This window comes from Bombina bombina, chromosome 5, assembly GCF_027579735.1.
Source record: "Bombina bombina isolate aBomBom1 chromosome 5, aBomBom1.pri, whole genome shotgun sequence".
Taxonomy (NCBI): domain Eukaryota; kingdom Metazoa; phylum Chordata; class Amphibia; order Anura; family Bombinatoridae; genus Bombina; species Bombina bombina.
The window spans coordinates 219418532-219440922 of NC_069503.1; the positions used below are offsets into that span (position 1 = coordinate 219418532).

Below are 22391 nucleotides of genomic sequence, written 5' to 3' on the forward strand. Positions count from 1 at the left end.
CCAGGGATACAAACTAGAGTTCAAAAGTTTTCCTCCCAGAGGCAGGTTTCTGCTTTCAAGATTATCTGTAGACCAGACAAAAAGAGAGGCGTTCTTACACTGTGTAGGAGGCCTCTCCGACCTGGGAGTGATAGTTCCTGTTCCGATTTAGGAACAGGGTCTGGGATTTTAATCCAATCTGTTCGTGGTTCCCAAAAAAGAGAGAAACCTTCTGGCCTATTTTAGATCTCAAGAGTCTAAACAAATTCCTCAGAGTACCGTCCTTCAAGATGGAAACTATTCATTCCATTCTTCCTTTGGTCCAAGAGGGTCAATTTATGACAACGGTGGATTTAAAGGACGCGTACTTGCATGTTCCTATTCACAATGATCATCACAAGTTTCTAAGGTTTGCCTTTCTAGACAAACACTTCCAATTCGTGGCTCTTCCCTTCTGTCTTGAATTTCAAAGGTTCTGGGATCGCTGTTGGCGGTGCTTCGGTTACGGGGCATTGCAGTGGCGCCATATCTGGACGACATCCTAGTCCAGACGCCATCTTTTCAAGAAGCAAGATCCCACACGGAGATGTTGTTATCCTTCCTGCGATCTCACGGATGGAAGGTAAATCTGGAAAAGAGTTCCTTAGTCCCAAATACAAGGGTAACTTTCTTGGGAACCATAATAGATTCCCTATCAATGAAGATTCTTCTGACAGAAGTTAGGAAATCAAAGATTTTCGATACTTGTCTAGCTCTTCAGTCCACTCCTCTGTGGCTTAGTCCATGGAGGTAATCTGGCTGATGGTAGCGGCAATGGACATCATCCCGTTTGCTCAGTTCCATCTCAGACCTCTGCAGTTAAACATGCTCAGGCAATGGAATGGAGATTATGCGGTTTTGTCTCCTCAAATACTTCTGAAGCAGGAGACAAGGGATTCTCTTCAATGGTGGTTGTCTCGGGAACATCTCTCCCAGGGTACCTGCTTTCGCAGACCATCTTGGGTGATTGCGACTACAGACGCCAGCCTTCTAGGATGGGGAGCAGTCTGGGGCTCCCTAAGGGCTCGGGGAGTTTGGACTTAGTCAGAGTCTGTTCTACCGATTAACATTCTAGAACTGAGAGCGATCTTCAATGCTCTTCTGGCCTGGCCCCAGTTAGCCTCGGTCCAGTTTATCAGGTTCCAGTAGGACAACATAACTTCAGTGGCTTACATCAATCATCAGGGAGGAACAAGGAGTTCCTTAGCGATGACAGAGGTAACCAAAGTAATTTAGTGAGCAGAAACCCACTCTTGCTGTCTGTCTGCGATCTACATCCCAGAGGTGGACAACTGGGAGGCGGACTTCCTGAGCAGGCAGACCTTTCATCCGGGGGAGTGGGAACGCCATCCGGAAGTGTTTTCCAGCCTGATTCTCAAATGGGGTCAGCCGGAATTGGATCTCATGGCATTTTGGCAAAATGCCAAGCTTCCGAGGTACGGGTCAAGATCCAGGGACCCTCAGGCGGTACTGATAGACGCCCTGACCTTGGACCTTCAGTCTAGCATACCTATTTCCTCCATTTGCTCTTCTTCCTCGGGTAATTGCTCGAATCAAGCAGGAGAGGGCTTCAGTGATCCTCATTGTACCAGCTTGGCCTCACATGATTTGGTATGCAGATCTGGTGGACATGTCATCTCTACCACCTTGGAGACTTCTGTTGAGGAAGGACCTTCTAATTCAAGGGCCCTTCCATCACCCAAATCTAGTTTCTCTGAAGCTGACTGCTTGGAGATTGAACGTTTAATATTATCCAAACGGGCCTTTTCAGAATCGGTCATAGAGACCATGATTCAGGCTCGTAAACCTGTAACTAGAAGGATTTACCATAAGATATGGCGTAAATATCTCTATTGGTGTGAATCCAAGGGCTACTCCTAGAGTAGAGTTAGGATTCATAGAATTTTGTCTTTTCTCCAAGAGGGTTTGGAGAAAGGATTATCGACAAGTTCCCTGAAGGGTCAAATTTCTGCCTTATCTATTTTGTTACACAAACGTTTGGCAGATGTTCCAGATGTGCAATCTTTTTGTCAGACCTTGGTTAGGATCAGACCTGTGTTCAAGCCATTTACTCCTCCATGGAGCCTTAATTTGGTTCTCAAAGTTCTTCAAGGGGCTACGTTTGAGCCTATGCATTCCTTAGATATTAAGTTATCTTGGAAAGTTTTATTTCTTGTTGCTATTTCTTCTGCTCGGAGAGTGTCAGAGCTCTCATCATTGCAGTATGAGTTCCCTTACCTTATTCTTCATTCAGATAAGGTAGTCTTACGTACTAAATTAGGTTGTTTCTGATCGGAACATTAATCAGGAGATTGTTGTTCCTTCCTTGTGTCCTAATCCTACCTCTCAGAAGGAACGGCTTCTGCACAACTTGGACGTGGTTTGTGCCTTAAAGTTTTACCTGCAGGCGACTAAGGATTTTCGTCAGTCTTCTGCTTTGTTTGTGGTTTTCTCAGGAAAATGTAAGGGACAGAAAGCTACGGCTACTTCTCTTTTCTTTTATCAAAAGAGTATCAGATGTTTTGCATATGAGACTGCTGGACAGCAGCCTCCAGAGAGAGTTACGGCTCATTCCTCGAGGGCTGTTGCTTCCTCATGGGCATTCAAGAATGAGGCTTCTTTTGAACAGATTTGCAAGGCTGCAACTTGGTCTTCTCTTCACACTTTTTCAAAATTCTACAAATTTGACACTTTTGCCTCAGCTGAGGCCGCTTTTGGGAGAAAGGTTCTTCAAGCAGTGGTGCCTTCCGTTTAGGTTCCCTGTCTTGTCCCTCCCGTATCATCTGTGTACTCTAGCTTGGGTATTGATTCCCAATAGTAATTAAGATGATCCGTGGACTCATCGTGTCATTAAAAAGAAAAGAAAATGTATGCTTACCTGATAAATTTATTTCTTTTTTGACATGATGAGTCCACGGCCCGCCCTGTTTTGAATAGACAGGTTGTTGGTTATTATAAACTTCAGGCACCTCTGCACCTTATTACTTCCTTTCTCTCCTTTACTTTGGTCGAATGACTGGGTTGGGAGGGAAGGGAGGTGATATTTAACAGCTTTGCTGTGGTGCTCTTTGCTGCCTCCTGCAGGGCAGGAGAGGTATTCCCAATAGTAGTTAAGATGATCCGTGGACTCATCGTGTCAAAAAAGAAATAAATTTATCAGGTAAGCATACATTTTCTTTTTCAATTTTTTCACGGGCTCGCTCCGACGCAAAATGCTCTTTAAAGATCGATTTATCTTGATTCCCTTTTGGGACTGTACTATTATTTCTATGGAAATCTGTACTTATTTTTAGGATTCTTTAGCGTTTGATTATAACCTTAGTAGAGCATATTCACATACTGTTTATATTTTAAGCTCAGCTTTATCTGTGGCTTACATTACTTTTCTTTCAACCTTTTTGTTTTTGAACAGTTAGCATAAGCAGTTTCAGATTCTCAAGTATATAAATCTGTTTATTTACTTCTGATGTATTCATTGTATTATGTTTACTATATCTGTTATTATGATTTCAAATATATTTTATTATCTCTAGCTTGTTAGGATAATAATTTTTGATTTCTATTATCTCCACTATTTCTGGAGGTTTAGTCTTTTCTGCCCTACTTTTAGTCCGGTGATGTAGATCAGTTGGTGAATGTCCTGACTACAAACGCTTGTTCTAGATCTATGGGTCATAGATTCATATCCCGGCAGAGTTAATACAGTCCTTCAGCCTTTTTGAGGTCAATTTATTGTGTACCATTTATTTGGGTAATAATAACAACTGTTTTTATCAGCTGCTAATTTGGTTAACTCAGAGTGCAAGCAATGAAAAATAATTTTTTTGTTTCCTTCTGGGAGAAAAACGCTGTATAATTACTAGTTATTGGACTGCATGAAGGTGCGGTTCTCAAACCAGTCCTTCTGTTGGGGGGCAGAAAAAATAGTTTTTGGATGAATTCAGTCCAAAATCTATATTATTCTTAGGGTCTGAATAGATTTTTAGAATGAGACCTTCTATGGGAAGATTCTTTCTCAGTACACTCTGTGAATTTTTTTCAGGAGTGATTATACCAGTTCTTTAGTAGGAACAGGGATTGGTTTTCTATTCAATTCTTTTTTTTTGTCCCAAAGAAGAAAGGTTTATTTAGTCCAATCTTGGATCTGAAGACTTTATATTGTTTTGTAAGAGTTTCAACTTTCAAGTGGGCGACTATAAGGACTATTATGCCTTTTGTTCAGCAAGTTAATTTCATGTCCACTAATTTTTACAGGGCGTTTATCCTCATATTTTATTTCATTCAGACCACTTTTGGTTTTTGAGAGTCTTTTTTTTTAGATAAGCTTTACCAATTTGTCACGTTTCCATTTGGTCTAGTGACAGCCTTATAAATCTTTTCAAAGGTTCTGGGTGCCCTTCTTTCTGTAATAAGACAGTAGGGTATTGTGGTGTTTCCTTATTTGGATGGTATCTTGGTATTAGCTTAATCTTTTCTTTTATTAGAATCTCTCATGAATCAACTAGTTTTGTTTACCTAAGAGTTTCGCGATTCCTCAGACAAGGGTCACTTCTTTTTAGGTATCTAGATGGATTCTGTGTTCATGAATTTGTCTTTATCGGACAAAACTCAATTGTAATTGGTGTTAGCCTGTCTAACTTACAGTCTAGAAAATGTCTTTCAGTGGCTATGTGCATGGGTCTCATAACTGCAGCATCAGACGTGGTTCCCTTTGCTCGTTTTTTTCATCTGAGACCTCTTTTGCTTTGCATACTGAATCACTGGTACAGGGATTGTTTTCAGATATCAACGTTGATATTCTTAAATCCCAACACTCAACTCTCTCTGATTTGGAGATTAGACTATCATGGTTTTATTCAGGGGGCCTCCTTTTGTTCGTCCTTCCTGGACTGTATTCTTAATGGATGCAAGTCTTACAGGTTGGGGAGCTGTCTGAGGGTCTCTGACAGCACAAGGGGTTTGGAAACTTCAAGAGGCGAGGTTTCCAATCAATATTTTAGAACTCTGTGCTATATTCAGAGCTCTTTCAGGCTTGGCCTCTTTTAGGGGAGAACTTTTCATTTTGCTTTCAGATAGACTATCACAACTGTGGCATATGTCAATCATCAAATAGGGACTCGCAGTTCCTTAGCAATTAAGAAGTATATTGAATACATTCTTAGGTGGAATTCATCTCCTGTCTAATTTCTACGATTTATATCAGGTCCAGGGTTCCTCTGGCAGAAATGGTGGATGCATTAGCAGTGTCTTGGTTTTGCAACCTGGCTACATCTTTCTGCCTCTGTTTTTTTCTTCCAAGAGTGGTCTCCAAGATCATATTGGAACAGTCTCATGTGTTTCTGATAGCATCAGCATGGCCTCACAGGTTTAGTATGTGGATCTTGTCCGGATGTCCAGTTGCCATCCTTGGCCGATTTTTCTTTGGCCAGCCCTCTTGTTTCAGGGGCCATTTTTCCATTGGGATCTCAAATTACTGATTTGAAGGTATGGAAATTGATTAGTGTTTAGTCATAGAGGTTTCTTTGACTCAGTTTTTATCACTATGTTGCAGGCTTACAAGTCTGTTTCAAGAAACATTTATTATCAGGTTTGGAAAACCTATATTTTATGAATTTCTTCACATAAATTCTCTTGGCATTCTTTTAGAATTCCTAGGATTTTTCAGTTTTTTCAGGATGGTTTGGATAAGTTTGTCTGCAAATTTTTTGAAGTGACAAAAATCTGTTCTTTCTGTTTTATTTCCTAGAAAGATTGTTTAAACTGCCTGATATTCCCTGTTTTGTTCAGGCTTTGGTTTGTATCAAGCCTGTTTATTAATTAATTCTCCTTTTTGGAGTCTTAATTTGGTTTAAGGATTTTGCAGGCTCTTTCTTTTGAGCCTATATTTTCTTTGAAGATTATCTACTTTCTTGGAAAGTGTTGTTTCTTTTGGCTACCTCTTCTGCTAGAAGAGTTTCTGATTTATCAGCTCTCTTGTGTGTCTTCTTATCTGATTTTTTTCATCTAGATAAGTTGTTTTGTGGACTTTTTTTTCCCTAAGGTTGTGAATTTAAACAACATTAGTAGAGAAATTGTTGTTCCTTCTTTGTGTCCTAATCCTAAAGAATTCTTTCAGAGTTCTTTACATTCTTTGATTCTTTGGATGTAAACCTCTGCCATTTCTTTGACATCCTGGTTAAAGCTTTTGTTTCTTAGGGCTTATTTGGAGGCAGGGCAGCCTCTGCCTCAGAGATTTTCAGCTCATTCTACTAAGTTCTGTTGCCATATCTTGGGCTTTCTCAGAATGAAGCTTCAGATTATCAAATTTCTGAAGCAGTAATTTAGTCTTCTTTGAATACTTTTCTTGTTTTTATCATTTTGATGTATTTGCTTCTTCTGAAACAGTCTTTGGTAGAAAAGTTCTTCAGGCAGCTGTCAGTTTGATTCTACTGCTTTTCATTTGTTTTTGTTTTTTAAGAAAAACTTAATTATTTTGTGGATTTATTTTCTTAGTGGAAATAGCTGTTGTTATTTTATCCCTCCCTCTCTAGTGACTCTTCTGTGGACATCTTGGGTATTTCTATCCCATACGTCACTAGCTCATGCCAATTACATGAAAGAAAACATAATTTATGTATAAATTCATTTCTTTCATATTGGCAAGAGTCCATGAGGCCCACCATTTTTATGGTGGTTATGTTTTTGTTTTTTTATATAAAAGCACAATTATATTTATGGTTCCTCTTTTTATATGCTTTTTTACTCCTTTTGTTATCACCTAACTTCTTAGCTATTAGTTAAACTGAATTGTGGGTGTTGTGGGAGGTGTATTTATAGGCATTTTGAGGTTTGGGAAACTTTGCCCCCTCCTGGTAGGAATGTATATCCCATACGTCACTAGCTCATAGACTTGCCAATATGAAATAAATGAATTTATCGGGTAAGTTCTTACATACATTTATGTTTTTTTATTTAGTGATTCAGATAGAGCATGCAGTTTTAAGCAACTTTCTAATTTACGCCTATTATCAATTTTTCTTCGTTCTCTTGCTATCTTTATTTGAAAAAGAAGGCATCTAAGCTAAGTAACCAGACAATTTTTTGGTTCAGACCCTGGACAGCACTTGTTCATTAGTTGGTGAATTTAGCCACCAATCAGCAAGAACAACCAAGGTTGTTCACCAAAAAATGGGCCGGCATCGAAACTTACAGTCTTGCTTTTCAAATAAAGATACCAAGAGAATGAAGAAAATTTGATAATAGGAGTAAATTAGAAAGTTGCTTAAAATTGCCTACTCTATCAGAATCACGAAAGAAAAAAAATTTGGGTTCAGTGTTCCTTTAAGGGAAATATGTATGATTTGTGTTATGTGGTGTGGCTCAAGCACCTTTTTGACATTGTTTCTTTCTTTCCTGAATGCTGTTTTAGAATGCTTGTTGGCGGTTCATATTTTAATCCGTTTTCCCGCCTTGGACAGTAGAAGCTGGCGCACTTTATTTAGTTTTTATCAGCTTGGTTTCTCAGCTGATTACTAGCGCTTCACTGTAATATTACCTTTCTCATGAAATTTCTCTCATATGGAGTTGATTTCTAGATGGCATTTATATAGTCCTAAGTTTATTTTCTAAGGACTTTATTAAGGTTATTTTATGTATCCATATTCTATGTAGCATGGGCACATTTTTTTGTTGTTCTCTCTTTTACAATAGAGTAATTTCTGTTTGGTCATACCTTTCCTATTTATGAACCACTGTTGTAATTTCTCTATATTGATGTAATCGAGGAATCATTTAGCTGACATACATACAGTATATTTAATTTAGTGACCTTAGAACACTTTTTTATGAGTAGTTCCTTACTTGGTATATGGGCTGTACAAGATGGTGTCTATCTTTCTGCAGTGTTTGTCACAAAAGATGTGAGGATGTCTGTGGCATTATGTATTCCTTCATAACATGTTTTTTATTGAGTTCACTAATATGTTTATATTCCTCTAGTGTTCATATTTATTTTATATGGACTCAATATTTTAATGTCTTCATATTGAGCAGTTTTATCTTATGTTGTGATATATATTATTCCTTTCACTTGAAGATAGTTCCCTTTTTTATAGGACAAAAAAAAAACTGGAAAGAGTTTTTTCATCAGGATTACCAACGGCAATCAGTCCCAAGTATTGCTACTGTTGTGAGTGCAACCTCTTGTTGGTTGTTGGTATGACTCTTTGTCCAATCTAGATCTACCTGTGTCTCATCTCATACGCAATCGACAGAGCCATGGGTTTAAATCCCACCACAGCCCGGTCTGGCAGATTGCCTCCTAGACCTTTTCATTTCCGAGGACTACCATAGAAGATATCCAGGTTGGGATCTAGGCTGTAGTTCTGGCTAATCCTTTATCTGGGATGACAGTGTGCAAGTTGTCACTGAGCTCTTTGGTTAATATCTTGGTCTGCATATGTCTCTTCCTAGTCCAGACCTTGTTTGGTTCTAGTTTGGCAGAGATTATTTCCGATGGTGGAAGAGGATATTTTCCTCCTCTAGTCAAGTAGGCTAGATCTAAGGGTCACCAGAATCTAATTTTTAGTGGAGGTCCTGTCCTTCAAATGTAATCTACTCGTGATTCAGGATTGTCAGTTTATGGTCTCCATAGCCCTGAAGGACATGTATTTCTTGTTCCTATTCTCAGAGAACATCTCCAATTCCTACGGTTTGTCTTTCGGGACAGACTCTTCCGTTTTGTTGCCCTTTCCTTTGGCATTTTTTCGGTCCGTTGGATCTTCACAAAGATGAAGCTAGGGGATCTTCTGGTGATGATCAGATCTCAGGAGATAGCAGTGACTCCATGCCTGAATAGTTTCTGGTTCAGACGTCATCTTTTCATTTACCAGGATCTCATACAGACTTTTCTACGGATCTCATACAGATATTTCTATTGTCTAGTTATAGTTCTCATAGATGGAGAATATACTGGAAGGTGTTCCCTGTTAACTATCTCCGGGTATGCTTTTTGGACGTGATCATAAGCTCTTTATCCATGAATGTTGAAGGTTTTCCTGACTAATATCAGAAAGTCCTATATTCTAATGGTTTTTTCCATGGACATTATTGCTTTTGTTTGTTTCCATCTGAGACCTCTACAGTTATACCTGCTCGGACAATGGAAAGGAGACCACTCAGATCTATCTTAGAGGATAGTTTTAGATTCCCTAACAAGATTCTCTATAATTTGATAGGACCATCTGTCTCAAGGTTCATGCTTCCTGAGACATTCCTGGGTCATAGTGACCACGGACCCCAGCCTGGTGGGATGGGGAACTCTTTGGAGCTTTTTAAAAAGAGCTTAGGGTTTTTTGTACTTGAAGAGTCTTCTATTTTCATAATTATCTTATAGTTAAGAACAATCTTCAATGCCTTGACAGCTTGACCTCAACTAGCCTTGGTCTGGTTTTTCACTTTCCAATCGGACATCTCTTCGGTGGCATACATCTTCTACCAGGGGGGGGCTCGGAGTTCATTAGCATTGAAGGAGGTGTTCTGTATTCTGCAGTGGGAGGAGTTTCTAGACTGTTTCCTATATGTCGTCTACATTCCAGGGGTGATTTAGGTGGGAAGCGGATTTTAGGAGCGGGCAAATCCTTTCATCGGGGAGTGGCCTTTCCATCCGGAGTTATTCTTGATGATAACCCTCAGGTGGGGGGTTCCAGAGTTGGATCTGATGGTGTTGTGTCAAGTTGCCAAGCTTCCTAGTACAGTTTTAGATCTAGTGATTCAAAAGCCGTTCTGATAGACTCTGACGGTTCCTTGGAATTTCGGTCTAGCATACCTGTTTCCCCCATTTGCTCTCCTTTCACGAGTTCGTATCAATATGGAGAAAGCGTCTGTGATTCTCATAGCTCCTGCTTGGCCTTGCAGGATCTGGTTTGCGGATCTGGGGGAGATGTCATCTCTTCCAACTTTGGAATTTTCAGCTGAGGAAGGACCTTCTACTTCAGGTTCCATTCCTCCATCCATATCTGAATTCCCTGAAGCTGACTGCTTGGAAATTGATCGCATAGTTTTGGCTAGGCGTGGCTTCTCTGAGAATATCTTTGATTCCATGTTTCAGGCTTGCAAGCCTGTTACTCGCTAGATTTACCATAAGGTATGGCGCAAATACCTTTATTGGTGTGATTCAAAGGGTTTCTAGTGGAACAGAGTAAGGGTTCCTCGATTTTTGTCTTTTCTTCAGGAGGGCCTGGAGAAAGGTTTGTCGGTTAGTATTCTGAAGGGTCCGATTTCTGCACTGTCTATTCTTTTGCATAAACGTCTGGCAGATCTGCCAGATGTTCAATCTTTTGTTCAGGCCTTGGTCAGAATCAGGCCTGTGTTTGAACCTGTTGCTCCTCCTTGGAGCCTTAATCTTGTTTTTAAAGTTTTGCAGGAGGCTCCTTTTGGGTCGATGAATTCTGTTGATATTAAATTACTATCTTGGAATGTTTTGTTTCTTATTGCTATTTCTTGCTTCTCTGCAGAGTTATTCCCCTTACCTTATTTTTCATGCTGATAAGGCGGTCCTCCATACTAAACTGGGGTTTCTCCCTAAGGTAGCACAGGATCGCAATAATAATCAGGAAATTGTTCCTTCTTTTTGTCACAATCCTTCTTCCCAGAAGGAATGTCTTTTGCATAACTTGGATGTTGTGCGTGTTCAAATATTTTACCTTCAAGCAACTAAAGATTTTCGTCAGACTTCTGCCCTGTTTGTGTTTTTCTCAGGTAAACATAAGGGTCAGAAGGCCACTTCTACCACTCTTTTTCTCTCTGGTGGAGAAGTGTTATTCGATTAGTTTATGAGACAGCTGGACATCAGCCTCCTGAGAGAATTAAGGCTCATTCCTCTAGAGCTGTCTTTTCTTCCTGGTCTTTCAAAGAGGAAGCTTCTGTGGTACTAATTTGCAAGACTGACTTATGGTCCTCATTGCATTCCTTTTTCCAAAATTTTACAAATTTTGATTTTTTTTTTTGCCTCTGCTGGGACTTCTTTTGGTAGAATAGTTTTTTATGAGGTAGTGCCTTCTCTTTAGGTCCGCCTGTCTTGTTCTCCCTCCCTTTTCATTCTGTGTCCTCTAGCTTGGGTATTGGCTCCCACTAGTAATTGGAATTAAATTGTGGACTCTCTATGCCATAGGAAAGAAAACACAATTTATGCTTACCTAATAAATGTCTTTTTTTCCGGTCATGGAGAGTCCACGGACCTGCCCTTCATTAAATTTTAGATGGCAGGTTTTTTTTGTACAAACCTCAGACACCTCTATAACCTTGTGTTATCTTCTTTATCCGTTTCCCTTCGGCCGAATGAATGGGGGTTATGGGTAAGGGAAGTGACACTTAACAGCTCTGCTGTGGTGCTCTTTTCCGCCTCCTGCTGGCCAGGAGTGAATATCCCACTAGTAATTGGAATGAAAATGTGGACTCTCCATGCCGAAAAGAAAGAAATTTATCAGGTAAGCATAAATTTAGTTTTTTTACCTCTGTGATTGCCTTGACTCTAAGCCTCTGCAGACTGCCCCCTTATTTCATTGCTATTTATAGACTTGCATTTTAGAAAGCAAATAGAGAGACCCACTCAACTGAGACAGAACAAAAGCTAGAAAAACTTTGTTGGTTCATAAGGCCAGTGCCACTCAGGGTGCATACTCTCTTAGCACACTATACCTCTCACAGAGGAGAAGTATCCTGTAGCATATCAGTCTGATCCTACCCAATGACAGTACAGCCCTGAAATATCAGGCAATTCTCCTCTGAACTACAAGCCCCAGACATATGTTTCGGCCTCTTTGGGTTTGTTAGTGAGGTTTGTTAGTGCATCTCTCTAGAGCCTGTGTGCAAGGAGTCCATGTCTGGTTTCCCCTTTTACTCTTAGGGTGACCCAAGAGCGCCTTGTTTGCGCTCTATAAGTACCCAATAGATAGATACAAAAAAGAAAATAGAGAGACGTACTTAACTGGAAATAAAATATAATTTAAGTCTCTTATATGATAAATGTATTTTGATAAACATACCAGAGATATATAGTATGGCTGCCAAATTCCAGATATGTTATCCTCATATTAATATATTGATAGCGCTCAGTCCTATATGTTTCACTATATTTGTATCAGTGTTACCAGTATTTACACATTATTATAATAAATCTTAATACAAAAGATATGCTTTGGATTCTGTCCTCTGATACTGCAGTACATCATTTTGTGCATTTACTTCACTGTGCCTCATCCATTCCTGCAAGTTGTTACTTTCTATTCACCTTAACATCTGCATTTACCAATGTTTCCTGCCTGTTGTGTAACTTCTGATTAACGCGCTGTAGGCAGCTGTTAGCGTAAAACAAATGTTATCTGTGGAACTGTACGGTTTTAACCGGATTATTACCATTTTACAATGTTAGGGCTGACAAACATCACCATATTCAATGTTTGTGTTCAACTAATTTATTGGGTTTACGTTCTCATTGATCCAACTAATAATGAATCACTTAAAGGGACAGTCTACTTGAAAATTGTCATTGTTTAAAAAAAAATATATATAATCCCTTTATTACCAATTCCCCAACACTGTTTTATGAAAGGGACAGTGTAGTCGATTTGAAACTTTCATGATTCAGATAGGGCATGTAATTTTAAACAACTTTCCATTTTACTTTTATCATCAAATTTGCTTTGATCTTTTGGTATTCTTAGTTGAAAGCTAAACCTAGGTAAGCTCATATGCTAATTTCTAAATTATTGAAGGCTGCCTCTTATCTCAATGCATTTTACAGTTTTTCACAGCTAGATGGCGTTAGTTCATGTGTGCCATATAGATAATATTGGGCACATGCCCTTGGAGTTACTTATGAAAATGCACTGATTGGATAAAATGCAAGTCTGTCAAAAGAACTGAAATAAGGGGGCAGTTTTCAAGGGCTTAGATACAAGGTAATCACAGAGGTAAAAAGTATATTAATATAACCGTGTTGGTTATGCAAAACTGGGGAATGGGTAATGAAGGAATTATCTATCTTTTTAAGCAATAGTAATTCTGGAGTAGACTGTCCATTTAAATATGCCTAATAGTTTTTTTCTGTTGAAATATTGAACCTATTTAAAAATCAATGTATAAGTATGTTCAGAAATAGTTTAGTTTTTTCCTCTAGTAAAGCCTTCAATTAATTGTCATTATTTTCCTTTAGGCTGGTGCATGGCCACTAACTCAAGCACCATCTTCTACGTTTGCAATCCCTCAGGAACTGGAAAAGAGTGTTCAGATGGTGGGTGCTGATACCGTACAGGGGGTTATTGTTCATTATCACAGAAACAATTAAAGCCCCAATATAGGATATATTTTCTAAAACAACACACTTTAAAATATTATATGATTAATTGGTGGAAAGGCTTTGGAGACAGTGCTTCCTCCCTAATTGTCTATTTGCATGGGACACTTTGGTACTGACCTCAAATTATGTCTCCAATTTCTGTATGTTTTCCAATGGATCTCACATACTGAAATTTGTAGTAGCTCCCTAAATCCTATAGGTATATTCTCATGCCAAAACCACAAGCTCTAATTTATTGTAGTGTGTCATTTTCATTGCTGATCACAAATTGATTAAATACATAGGTAAAGTGCTGCTTGGAGGCTGCCAACCAGTGATGGATTCTGCACCTGATTAGCTGTGGTTTCTTTATTGCCAGTTGCAGTGTTGCTGCTCTCTCTAGCAGAGCTTTACCTATGTCTTTAACCCTTTTGGGAGGTCTAGAACACATAGCTAAGTTTAGTAATACATACAACTACATGCTGAAATCAGAACATATACATTTAGCAAATTTCCCTTTTGATTACTTTGCACCCAAGAAAAATCTAGAAATAGGAGAGAATTGTTTTGGAGGAGGATTATACAGAATTTAGGTTTCGGTCCACTGTTATTTTGGCGAGTTAAAAAATCTGCAGCGGATCTGAAAATTAATGGCAAAATGACTACAATAGAACAGGAATAAAGATCATTTAGTGATTACTGATGTGGTGCTTCACATTTTATTTATACAGTGAGCGACGATGACTCTTAAAATCCTCCTAGCTTCAAATCTATTTTACTGTTTTGTGCATTGGTTGCTCCTTTGTTCCCTAAATAACCTTCAAACTGAGACATTGTCTGATGTTTCTACAGGAATGAGCCCAGAAAACCCATAACTGTGAGCATTTAACTCTCCATCTTTTTGTAATATTGTGAGTTTATTAGAGACGTTTAATATTGCTAAACACTGCAGCATGCTCAGTTCCACAAGAGGAACCTCCTGCAGGAGCTGCTATTCTAATGTCTCTCGTAATTTACTAAAGAATTGTAAAGGGCTCTATTGGGAGATATAGCAGTTTTATTCCCATTCCAAATGTCTCATAATGAAGTACTTGCTATTCCCTTTTACTGATCTAATGAATCAGAAAGTGTCACTGATACCCACAGGAGACAAAATACTGCTTTTATTAACGAGCAGGATTCTGGGTATTTTCATATTCATGTGCATTGGTATAAATTACCTTTCTAGTCATATGTCACTGTGTCTCATCTAAATTTTCTTTTGCATAATTTCCGTTGTTTTTATTGAAACTTGTGTTTTTTGTTTTTTAGTTTGAATTATTTTACAACCAGCATTTCAGTGGAAGAAAGCTGACATGGTTGCACTATCTTTGCACAGGTAATAGTCGATAATATATTTCATATAAATCATTGATGTTATATATTTCTCTAATTGAGGTGCTTTTGGGTATAAAGTCTTGTGCAAACTTAAAGGGACAATGCCAAAAATAAGAGTTTATGGACATAGGATCAGTGTGTCTGTATGTTTTTAATGTGAAACAATAAAGGTGTTTTGATTTTACCTCGGGCTTACAAGCTCTATTGTGACACTTCTCCACTAATGACAACAGCTGGCACTTAAGCGCCATCCGCTAACCGAAAGGTAAAGGATCTTGTTTCAATGTCAAAATAACACTTTCATGATTAAGATAGAACATGTCATTTTAAGTATCTGCTTTGTTCGCTTGGTATCCTTTGTTGGAGAGTAAACCTTGGTAGGCGGATGGACAGCAGTATACTACTGGGAGCTAGCTGGTTACACATATATGCTTCTTGTCATTGGCTCTCCTAATGTATTCAGCTAGCTCCTAGTCGTGCTTTAGTACTCATGAGACTACATATTCTTACTCCTCAACAAACAATGCAAATAGAATGGATAATAAAAGATTGATTTTTACTTTGCTATCCCTTTAACATAGGCAGAATCAGCCACCAAGGTGCTGAACCAAAAATGGTCAGGGTCATAAACTTACATTCCTGCTTTTCATATAAAGATACCAAGAAAACAAAGAAAAATGAATAAGAGTAAATTATTCTATCTGAATCATTAAAGAAAAAATGTGGGTTTCATATCCCTTTAAAGTAGTAAAGGAGTTGCATAGAACAGTCCCATAGCTCGCACTGATGTGAGCTCTGATTACTTATTTTATTGATATGTAACTGTACCTGTTTAGTTACTTTGCCGTTACCTATTCCTGTATGAGTATGTGGCCCTTCTTCTTTAGACCTTTGTACTCAGTGTGTGGGACACTGTTGTTTGGCTGTATTTGTTCTCCATAAAGGAAGTATGCTACAGGCATAATCACGTTTAGGGCTAACAATACAAAATTATTGTTGCACGATTCATGGAGAGTTTGCAGTTTTAAAATGACATAAAACACACAATTTTCAGATATAGTGTAAAATTAAAAAACAAAACTCTAAAATGTACTTCTAGAAGCAAATGTACTGCTTTCTCTTATTGTTTCTTGTTGAAGAACAGGTAGGAAGGTGTAGGAGCGTGCATGTGACTCAAGCGATATATGGTATCAATTTTATAACTGTTATACATTTGCCAGAGCACTAGGTGGCAGCAGTTTTTCCAGTTATGTACTGCTCCAGAAATATACATGCTTCCTACCCAGGTATCTCTACAACAAAGAATACTATGAGAGCAAAATAAATTTGATAATAGAAGTAAATTAGAAAGATATTTTTTTTTAAATTGTATGCTCTGTGTGAATTCTAATAAAATACATTTTGGGTTTCGTTTCCCTTTAAGAAATCTTTTCAGTTTATTTCTATTATCAAATTTTCTTAATTCTTTTATTTTAGTCGGGATGTATAACACTCTAATTTAGGGGGTTGTATTTTTTTTATTTTTCTGATTCAGATAGAACATGCATTTGTAAACAACTTTTAATTTACCTCTCTTACAAATTGTGCTTCTTTCTCTTGGTATCCTTTATTGAAGGAGCAGCAATGCACTACTGGGAGCTAGCTGAACACATTGGTAAGCCAATCACAAGAGGCATATATGTGCAGCCACCAATCAGCAGCTAACTCCCAGCTCCCGAGCCTACCTAGATATGATTTTCAACAAAGGATACCTAGAGAACTGAACTAATTAGATAAAAGAAGTAAATTGGAAAGTTCTTTAAAATCGCATGCTCTATCTGTATCATAAAAGAAAAATGGTACATTTGGAAAGATGGAAATGCAAAGCCACCAAAACATTTTAGCTGTTAATTTATCTATAGCCATACGCAGTTTCCTTTTACCAAAAAGAAAAGCTTTAAAGTTTATAAAATGTGGACGGTTCTGCAACAGATACAGTACTTTAGGAAATAAAATCATGTTAATTAGATTAAGATTGCAGTTAGGGGAAGACGTGACTAATTATTCATTTAATGTTCTATTTTCTTGAACAAGGGATAATTGGAATTTCTTTCTTGTTGTTTCTAAGAAACATGAGTCATCTGCATATAGTAGTAATTGTAATTTTTCTTTACCAATTAAAATTCCCTCAAATTTCTCCCTAAGGTAGATGGCTAAAAGCTCTATAGTCAGATCAAATAGTAAGGGAGAAAGGGGGCAATCTTGACATATACACTTAGCCAATGTTAGATGGAATCTCATTAATCAGTATTGAAGACATTGCTCCTGTATATAATAATCTAATGAAATTAAAGTAGTAAATAGGTGTTACCATGCTATAAAATAAAAAGTTTTTTCTTTGTCAGTTGCTAACATCGCTAAGTCTTTAGATAAACCACCATTTTTTCTCAACTTATTCCAATAAAGCTCAAGCAATAAAATAACTTTTCTAATATAAGAGGCAGGATTTCTCTTACTGTTATACATTTACCAGAGCACTAGGTGGCAGCAGTGTTTCCGGTTATTTACTGCTCCAGAAATGTTACCTACTTGGATATCTCTTCAACAAAGAATACTATGAGAACAAAGTAAATTTGATAGTATAAGTAAATCGGAAACTTTTTTTTAAAAAAATTGTATACTCTGTCTGAATCACAAGAGAATATATTTGGGTTTCATTTCCCTTTAACTAATATTTTCAGTTGACTTCTATTATCAAATGTACTTAATTCTCTTGGTATCCTTTGTTGAAAAGCACGCTAAGGTAGGCTCAGGAGCAGCAGTGAACTACTGGGAGCTATAGCTGGTGATAGGTGGCTACCACGCATGCCTCTTGTCATCGGCATTAGTGCATTGCTGCTCAGAACCTGACTTTAAATATGTATGTATCTCCTTTGCAGTAATAATGCAATAATAAAATGCTATAGTATAACACCATAGAACATTTTCTTTTCTCAATTCTTTATCCCTTTAAGGTGAACGGGGAGTGTTACTACCTAGTGATTTTACCAGTTTGGTCATTTAATATTTTAATACATTATTAATATATACAACCTTTATTTTTTTCCCTTCCAATAATAGGTGAGGTAAAGATGAATTACCTGTGCAAGCCATATGTAGCAATGGTTACTACATACCAAATGGCTGTTCTGCTCGCCTTCAATAACAGTGAAATTGTTACATATAAAGAGCTTCAAGACAGCACACAGATGAATGAGAAGGAGCTCACAAAAACAATCAAATCTCTGCTCGATGTCAAGATGATTAATCATGATTCTAACAAGGTATCTGTGTGTTCAACAAGATCTCCCATCTCTCACTTTTATATACGTCCCCTATATTGTACACATACCTCAAAATGTGTCAGCAGTAAAAAGATTAGAAAGTTTAAGAATATAGCCACACATTTATCTTACTAGTTTGTTTGCAGATGTTTTGATTTTTTTTACATAAATACAAAAATAAAGGACCCACAAATATATTTATTTATGACACTAAATGCCTATCACAAATATAGCTCTCTGAATTATTGTCTTAAAGGGACATTAAACCCAAAAATGTTCTTTCATAATTCAGACAGAGAATAAAATTTTAAACAACATTCCAATTTACTTCTACTATCTAATTTGCTTTATTCTTTAGATATCCTTAGTTAAAGAAATAGCAATGCACACGGGTGAGCCAATCACATGAGGCATCTATGTGCAGCCACCAATCAGAAGCTACTCAGCCTATCTAGATATGCTTTTCAGGAAAGAATATCAAGAGAATGAAGCAAATTAGATAATAGAAGTAAATTAGAAAGTTGTTTAAAATGGTATTCTCTATCTGAATAATGAAAGAAAAAAATGTGGGTTTAATGTCCCTTTAAAAAACTTAAAGGGACATTAAACACTTTCAGATAGTAATATAAAATAATAAATATAAAATCATATATATAAAAAGAACTATGCAATATAGCTATCTAAGATAATTATGGGCCCTCCTGCTTGAGGGCTGCAAGCACTGAAACTGCTGATTTAGACACAGCCAGACATCCAATTAGGAGCAGCAGCCGTACAACCGTACGTTCCTGGCTGTGTTATGGTTTTTTGTTTTTTTTTAGCAGGGCAGGTGTTAAAAACATAGTTATCTAGGGTTATTTATGCTAAAATGTCATGCTTTGGTGAATAAGAGCTTGTAATTTCTTTCATGTAATTGGCAAGAGTCCATGAGCTAGTGACGTATGGGATATACAATCCTACCAGGAGGGGAAAAGTTTCCCAAACCTCAAAATGCCCATAAATACACCCCTCACCACACCCACAATTAAGTTTTACAAACTTTGCCTCCTATGGAGGTGGTGAAGTAAGTTTGTGCTAAGATTTCTACGTTGATATGCACTTCTCAGCTTTCTTGAAGCCCGTTTCCTCTCAGAGTACAGTGAATGTCAGAGGGATGTGAAGGGAGTATCACCTATTGAGTGCAATGGTTTTCCTCACGGGATCTATTTCATAGGTTCTCTGTTATCGGTCGTAGAGATTCATCTCCTACCTCCCTTTTCAGATTGACGATATACTCTCATATTCCATTACCTCTACTGATAACCGTTTCAGTACTGGTTTAGCTATCTGCTATATGTGCATGGGTGTCTTCAGGTAAGTATGTTTTCATTACTTAAGACACTCTCAGCTATGGTTTGGCACTTTATGTATTTATATATATATATATATATATATATATATATATATATATATATATATATATTATAAAAACATAATATATATAAGTTCTAAATATATGTATTGTACTTATATTTGCCATGATTCAGGTTTCAGTATATTTCCTTTTGCAGACTGTCAGTTTCATATCTGGGAAATGCATTTTTTAGAAATTTATTTCTTACCTGGGGTGTAGTCTTTTTTCAATTGACTGTCTTTTTTTTTTTCTATATCGCGGGCAGAATTAGGCTTGCGAGGGCGCAAAATACTAAAGTTTGTGTCATTTTTGGCGGAAGATTTTTTGGGGCGAAGTTACGTTTGTTGACGCAAATTTGTCATCTATGACGCGAGTGTGTCGTTTCCGAACGTTTTTGGCGCCAAAAAATATTTGTATGTTTGTTGTGCGTCATACTTGGCGCCAAATATTTTAATTATTTTAGACCCCATTCCTATTTGCCTCTTGCCTTTTTCTATGTCAGAGGGCTATTCTGTTTGCATTTTTTCCCATTCCTGAAACTGCCATATAAGGAAATTGATAATTTTGCTTTATATGTTTTTTTTTCTCATACATTTTGCAAGATGTCTCAATCTGTTCCTGTCTCAGAAAACACTGTTGGAATCCTGCTGACTGATAACAGTTCTACCAAAGCTAAGTACATTTGTTGTAATCTTATAGAGATTATATCTCCAGCTGTGGTTTGTAATAAGTTGTCATGATAAACTTTTACATGCAGAGAATGTGTCCATCAGTAATAATACATTGCCTGTTGCTGTTCTTTTAACATCGATTGTGCAAGATATACCTGTGAATTTATAAGAATTTTTTGCTGATTCTATTCAGAAGGCTTTGTCTGCCATCCCGCCTTCTAATAAATGTAATGGTCTTTTTAAACTTCTCATGAAGTTGATGAAATTTCAAATGACCGACAACATACGGAATTATCCTCCTCTGACAAGGATCTATCTGATTCAGAAGATCCTTCGATGAAAAATAAAGAGAGAACCGAGCCAATCCGAAAAGTTAAAACGTAGCATTTATTTAACCCCAAAGGGTAGATTAAAAGTTCAATTCATCACCATAAAATACACAACAGTGCAGAGTTCAAAGATAAGCTGTGTTAAGCATACGCGTTTCAGCAAGAAGCCGTAATCATAGCTTAACCTAAACACACATACTACTAAATTTATTTACATCATAACACAGCCATTGGATAAAACGAAATTGGTCACAGCTTAATCGAACTGATTAATTAGTATATTATGCCTGCCCTCTGTTTAAGACAACTCCTAGTAAGGGAGGAACTTATAACTATTTAGCACTTTATAACATTGTGATTACTCCATTTTGTTCCACTTAAAATAACAGGTAAATTCTTGATTGTGACTAATTGCAGTCAGTGTAGCACAATTTGGAAGATCCTTCCTCAGATGTTGACACTAACAAATCTACTTATTTATTTAAAATGGAGTACGTTCGTTCTTTGTTGAAGAAGTGTTGATTATATTGGATATTGAGGAGACTAGTCCTCTTGATTTTTAAGCTAGTAAACGTTTAAATTTTGTTTATAAACCTCTTGTGGTTATTTCAGAGGTTTTTTTTCAGTTCCTGATGCTATTTCTGATATGATTTCTAAGGAATGGAATAGGCCTGGTGGTACTTTTATTCCTTCTTTAAAGGGACATTAAACACTAAATACATGCTAGATAGAATGATGCATTCAAAGAAAAGATTAGTCCATGACTAACATGTAGATGTATTTTTTAAAGTTTCATTAGTTGTTTAAAAAGTGACAAAATAAGTGTAAAGTTTTAGTGTCTATAAAACACTGGGAGCTGCCATGTTGTAACTTGTGTTACCTTCTCTGCTGTGGCCAATTAGGGACACTTATAAATAGGTCACTAGAGTGGGCAGCCAATAGTTGTGCTGGATTTAACAGTGTTCTGCACTTCCATTTCTAACAGGAACTGAAAAGCTCACAATTTCAGAATGGAATTACAGGCAAAGAGGACAAAATAAATAATGAAAGTATATTGCAGAGTTGTTTTATATATACAATTTATCATTTCTCCAACATTGGTGTGTCCGGTCCACGGCGTCATCCTTACTTGTGGGAATATCTCTTCCCCAACAGGAAATGGCAAAGAGTCCCAGCAAAGCTGGCCATATAGTCCCTCCTAGACTCCGCCCACCCCAGTCATTCTCTTTGCCGTTGCACAGGCAACATCTCCACGGAGATGGTTAAGAGTATGTGGTGTTTAGTTGTAGTTTTTTTATTCTACTATCAAGAGTTTGTTATTTTAAAATAGTGCTGGTATGTACTATTTACTCTGAAACAGAAAAGGATGAAGATTTCTGTTTGTGAGAGGAAGATGATTTTAGCAGACAGTAACTAAAATCGATTGCTGTTTCCACATAGGACTGTTGAGATGAAGTAACTTCAGTTGGGGGAAACAGTTAGCAGACTTTTCTGCTTAAGGTATGACTAGCCATATTTCTAACAAGACTGTGTAATGCTGGAAGGCTGTCATTTCCCCTCATGGGGACCGGTAAGCCATTTTCTTAGTCTCAAACAGAATAAAGGGTTTAATATGGGCTATAAAACTGGTAGACACTTTTATGGGCTAAATCGATTGCTTTATTTGGACATTTTATACATGTTTATGCTGATAATTCACACTTATAAACTTGGGGAACGTTTTTTAACGTCAGGCACTATGTTAGACACCTTTTCCAGTCAGGAAGGGCCTTCCCAGTTGTAGGCTGAGCCTCATTTTCGCGCCATTATTGCGCAAAAGGTTACCTTCTACAACCCATTTCGTGCATTGTTCCTGTCACTACAGCAGCGTGGTTCTGGTTCGAGGAACTAGAAAAGTCGCTCAGTAGAGAGACTCCATATGAGGAGGTTATGGACAGAGTTCACGCACTTAAGTTGGCTAACTCTTTTATTTTAGATGCCGCTTTG

At 37.5% G+C, this 22391-nt stretch overlaps 1 protein-coding gene across 1 annotated transcript in view; it reads left to right on the top strand.

Annotated features, from left to right (window-relative positions):
• The window catches only part of CUL2 (cullin 2), a 284056-nt gene that overhangs the window by 217265 nt on the left and 44400 nt on the right, over window positions 1–22391 (top strand). The window contains exons 16-18 of the mRNA XM_053713847.1: window positions 13211–13288; window positions 14645–14711; window positions 17810–18012. Of these exons, the coding sequence (XP_053569822.1) occupies window positions 13211–13288; window positions 14645–14711; window positions 17810–18012 (348 nt within the window). The remainder of the gene's footprint in view (window positions 1–13210; window positions 13289–14644; window positions 14712–17809; window positions 18013–22391) is intronic.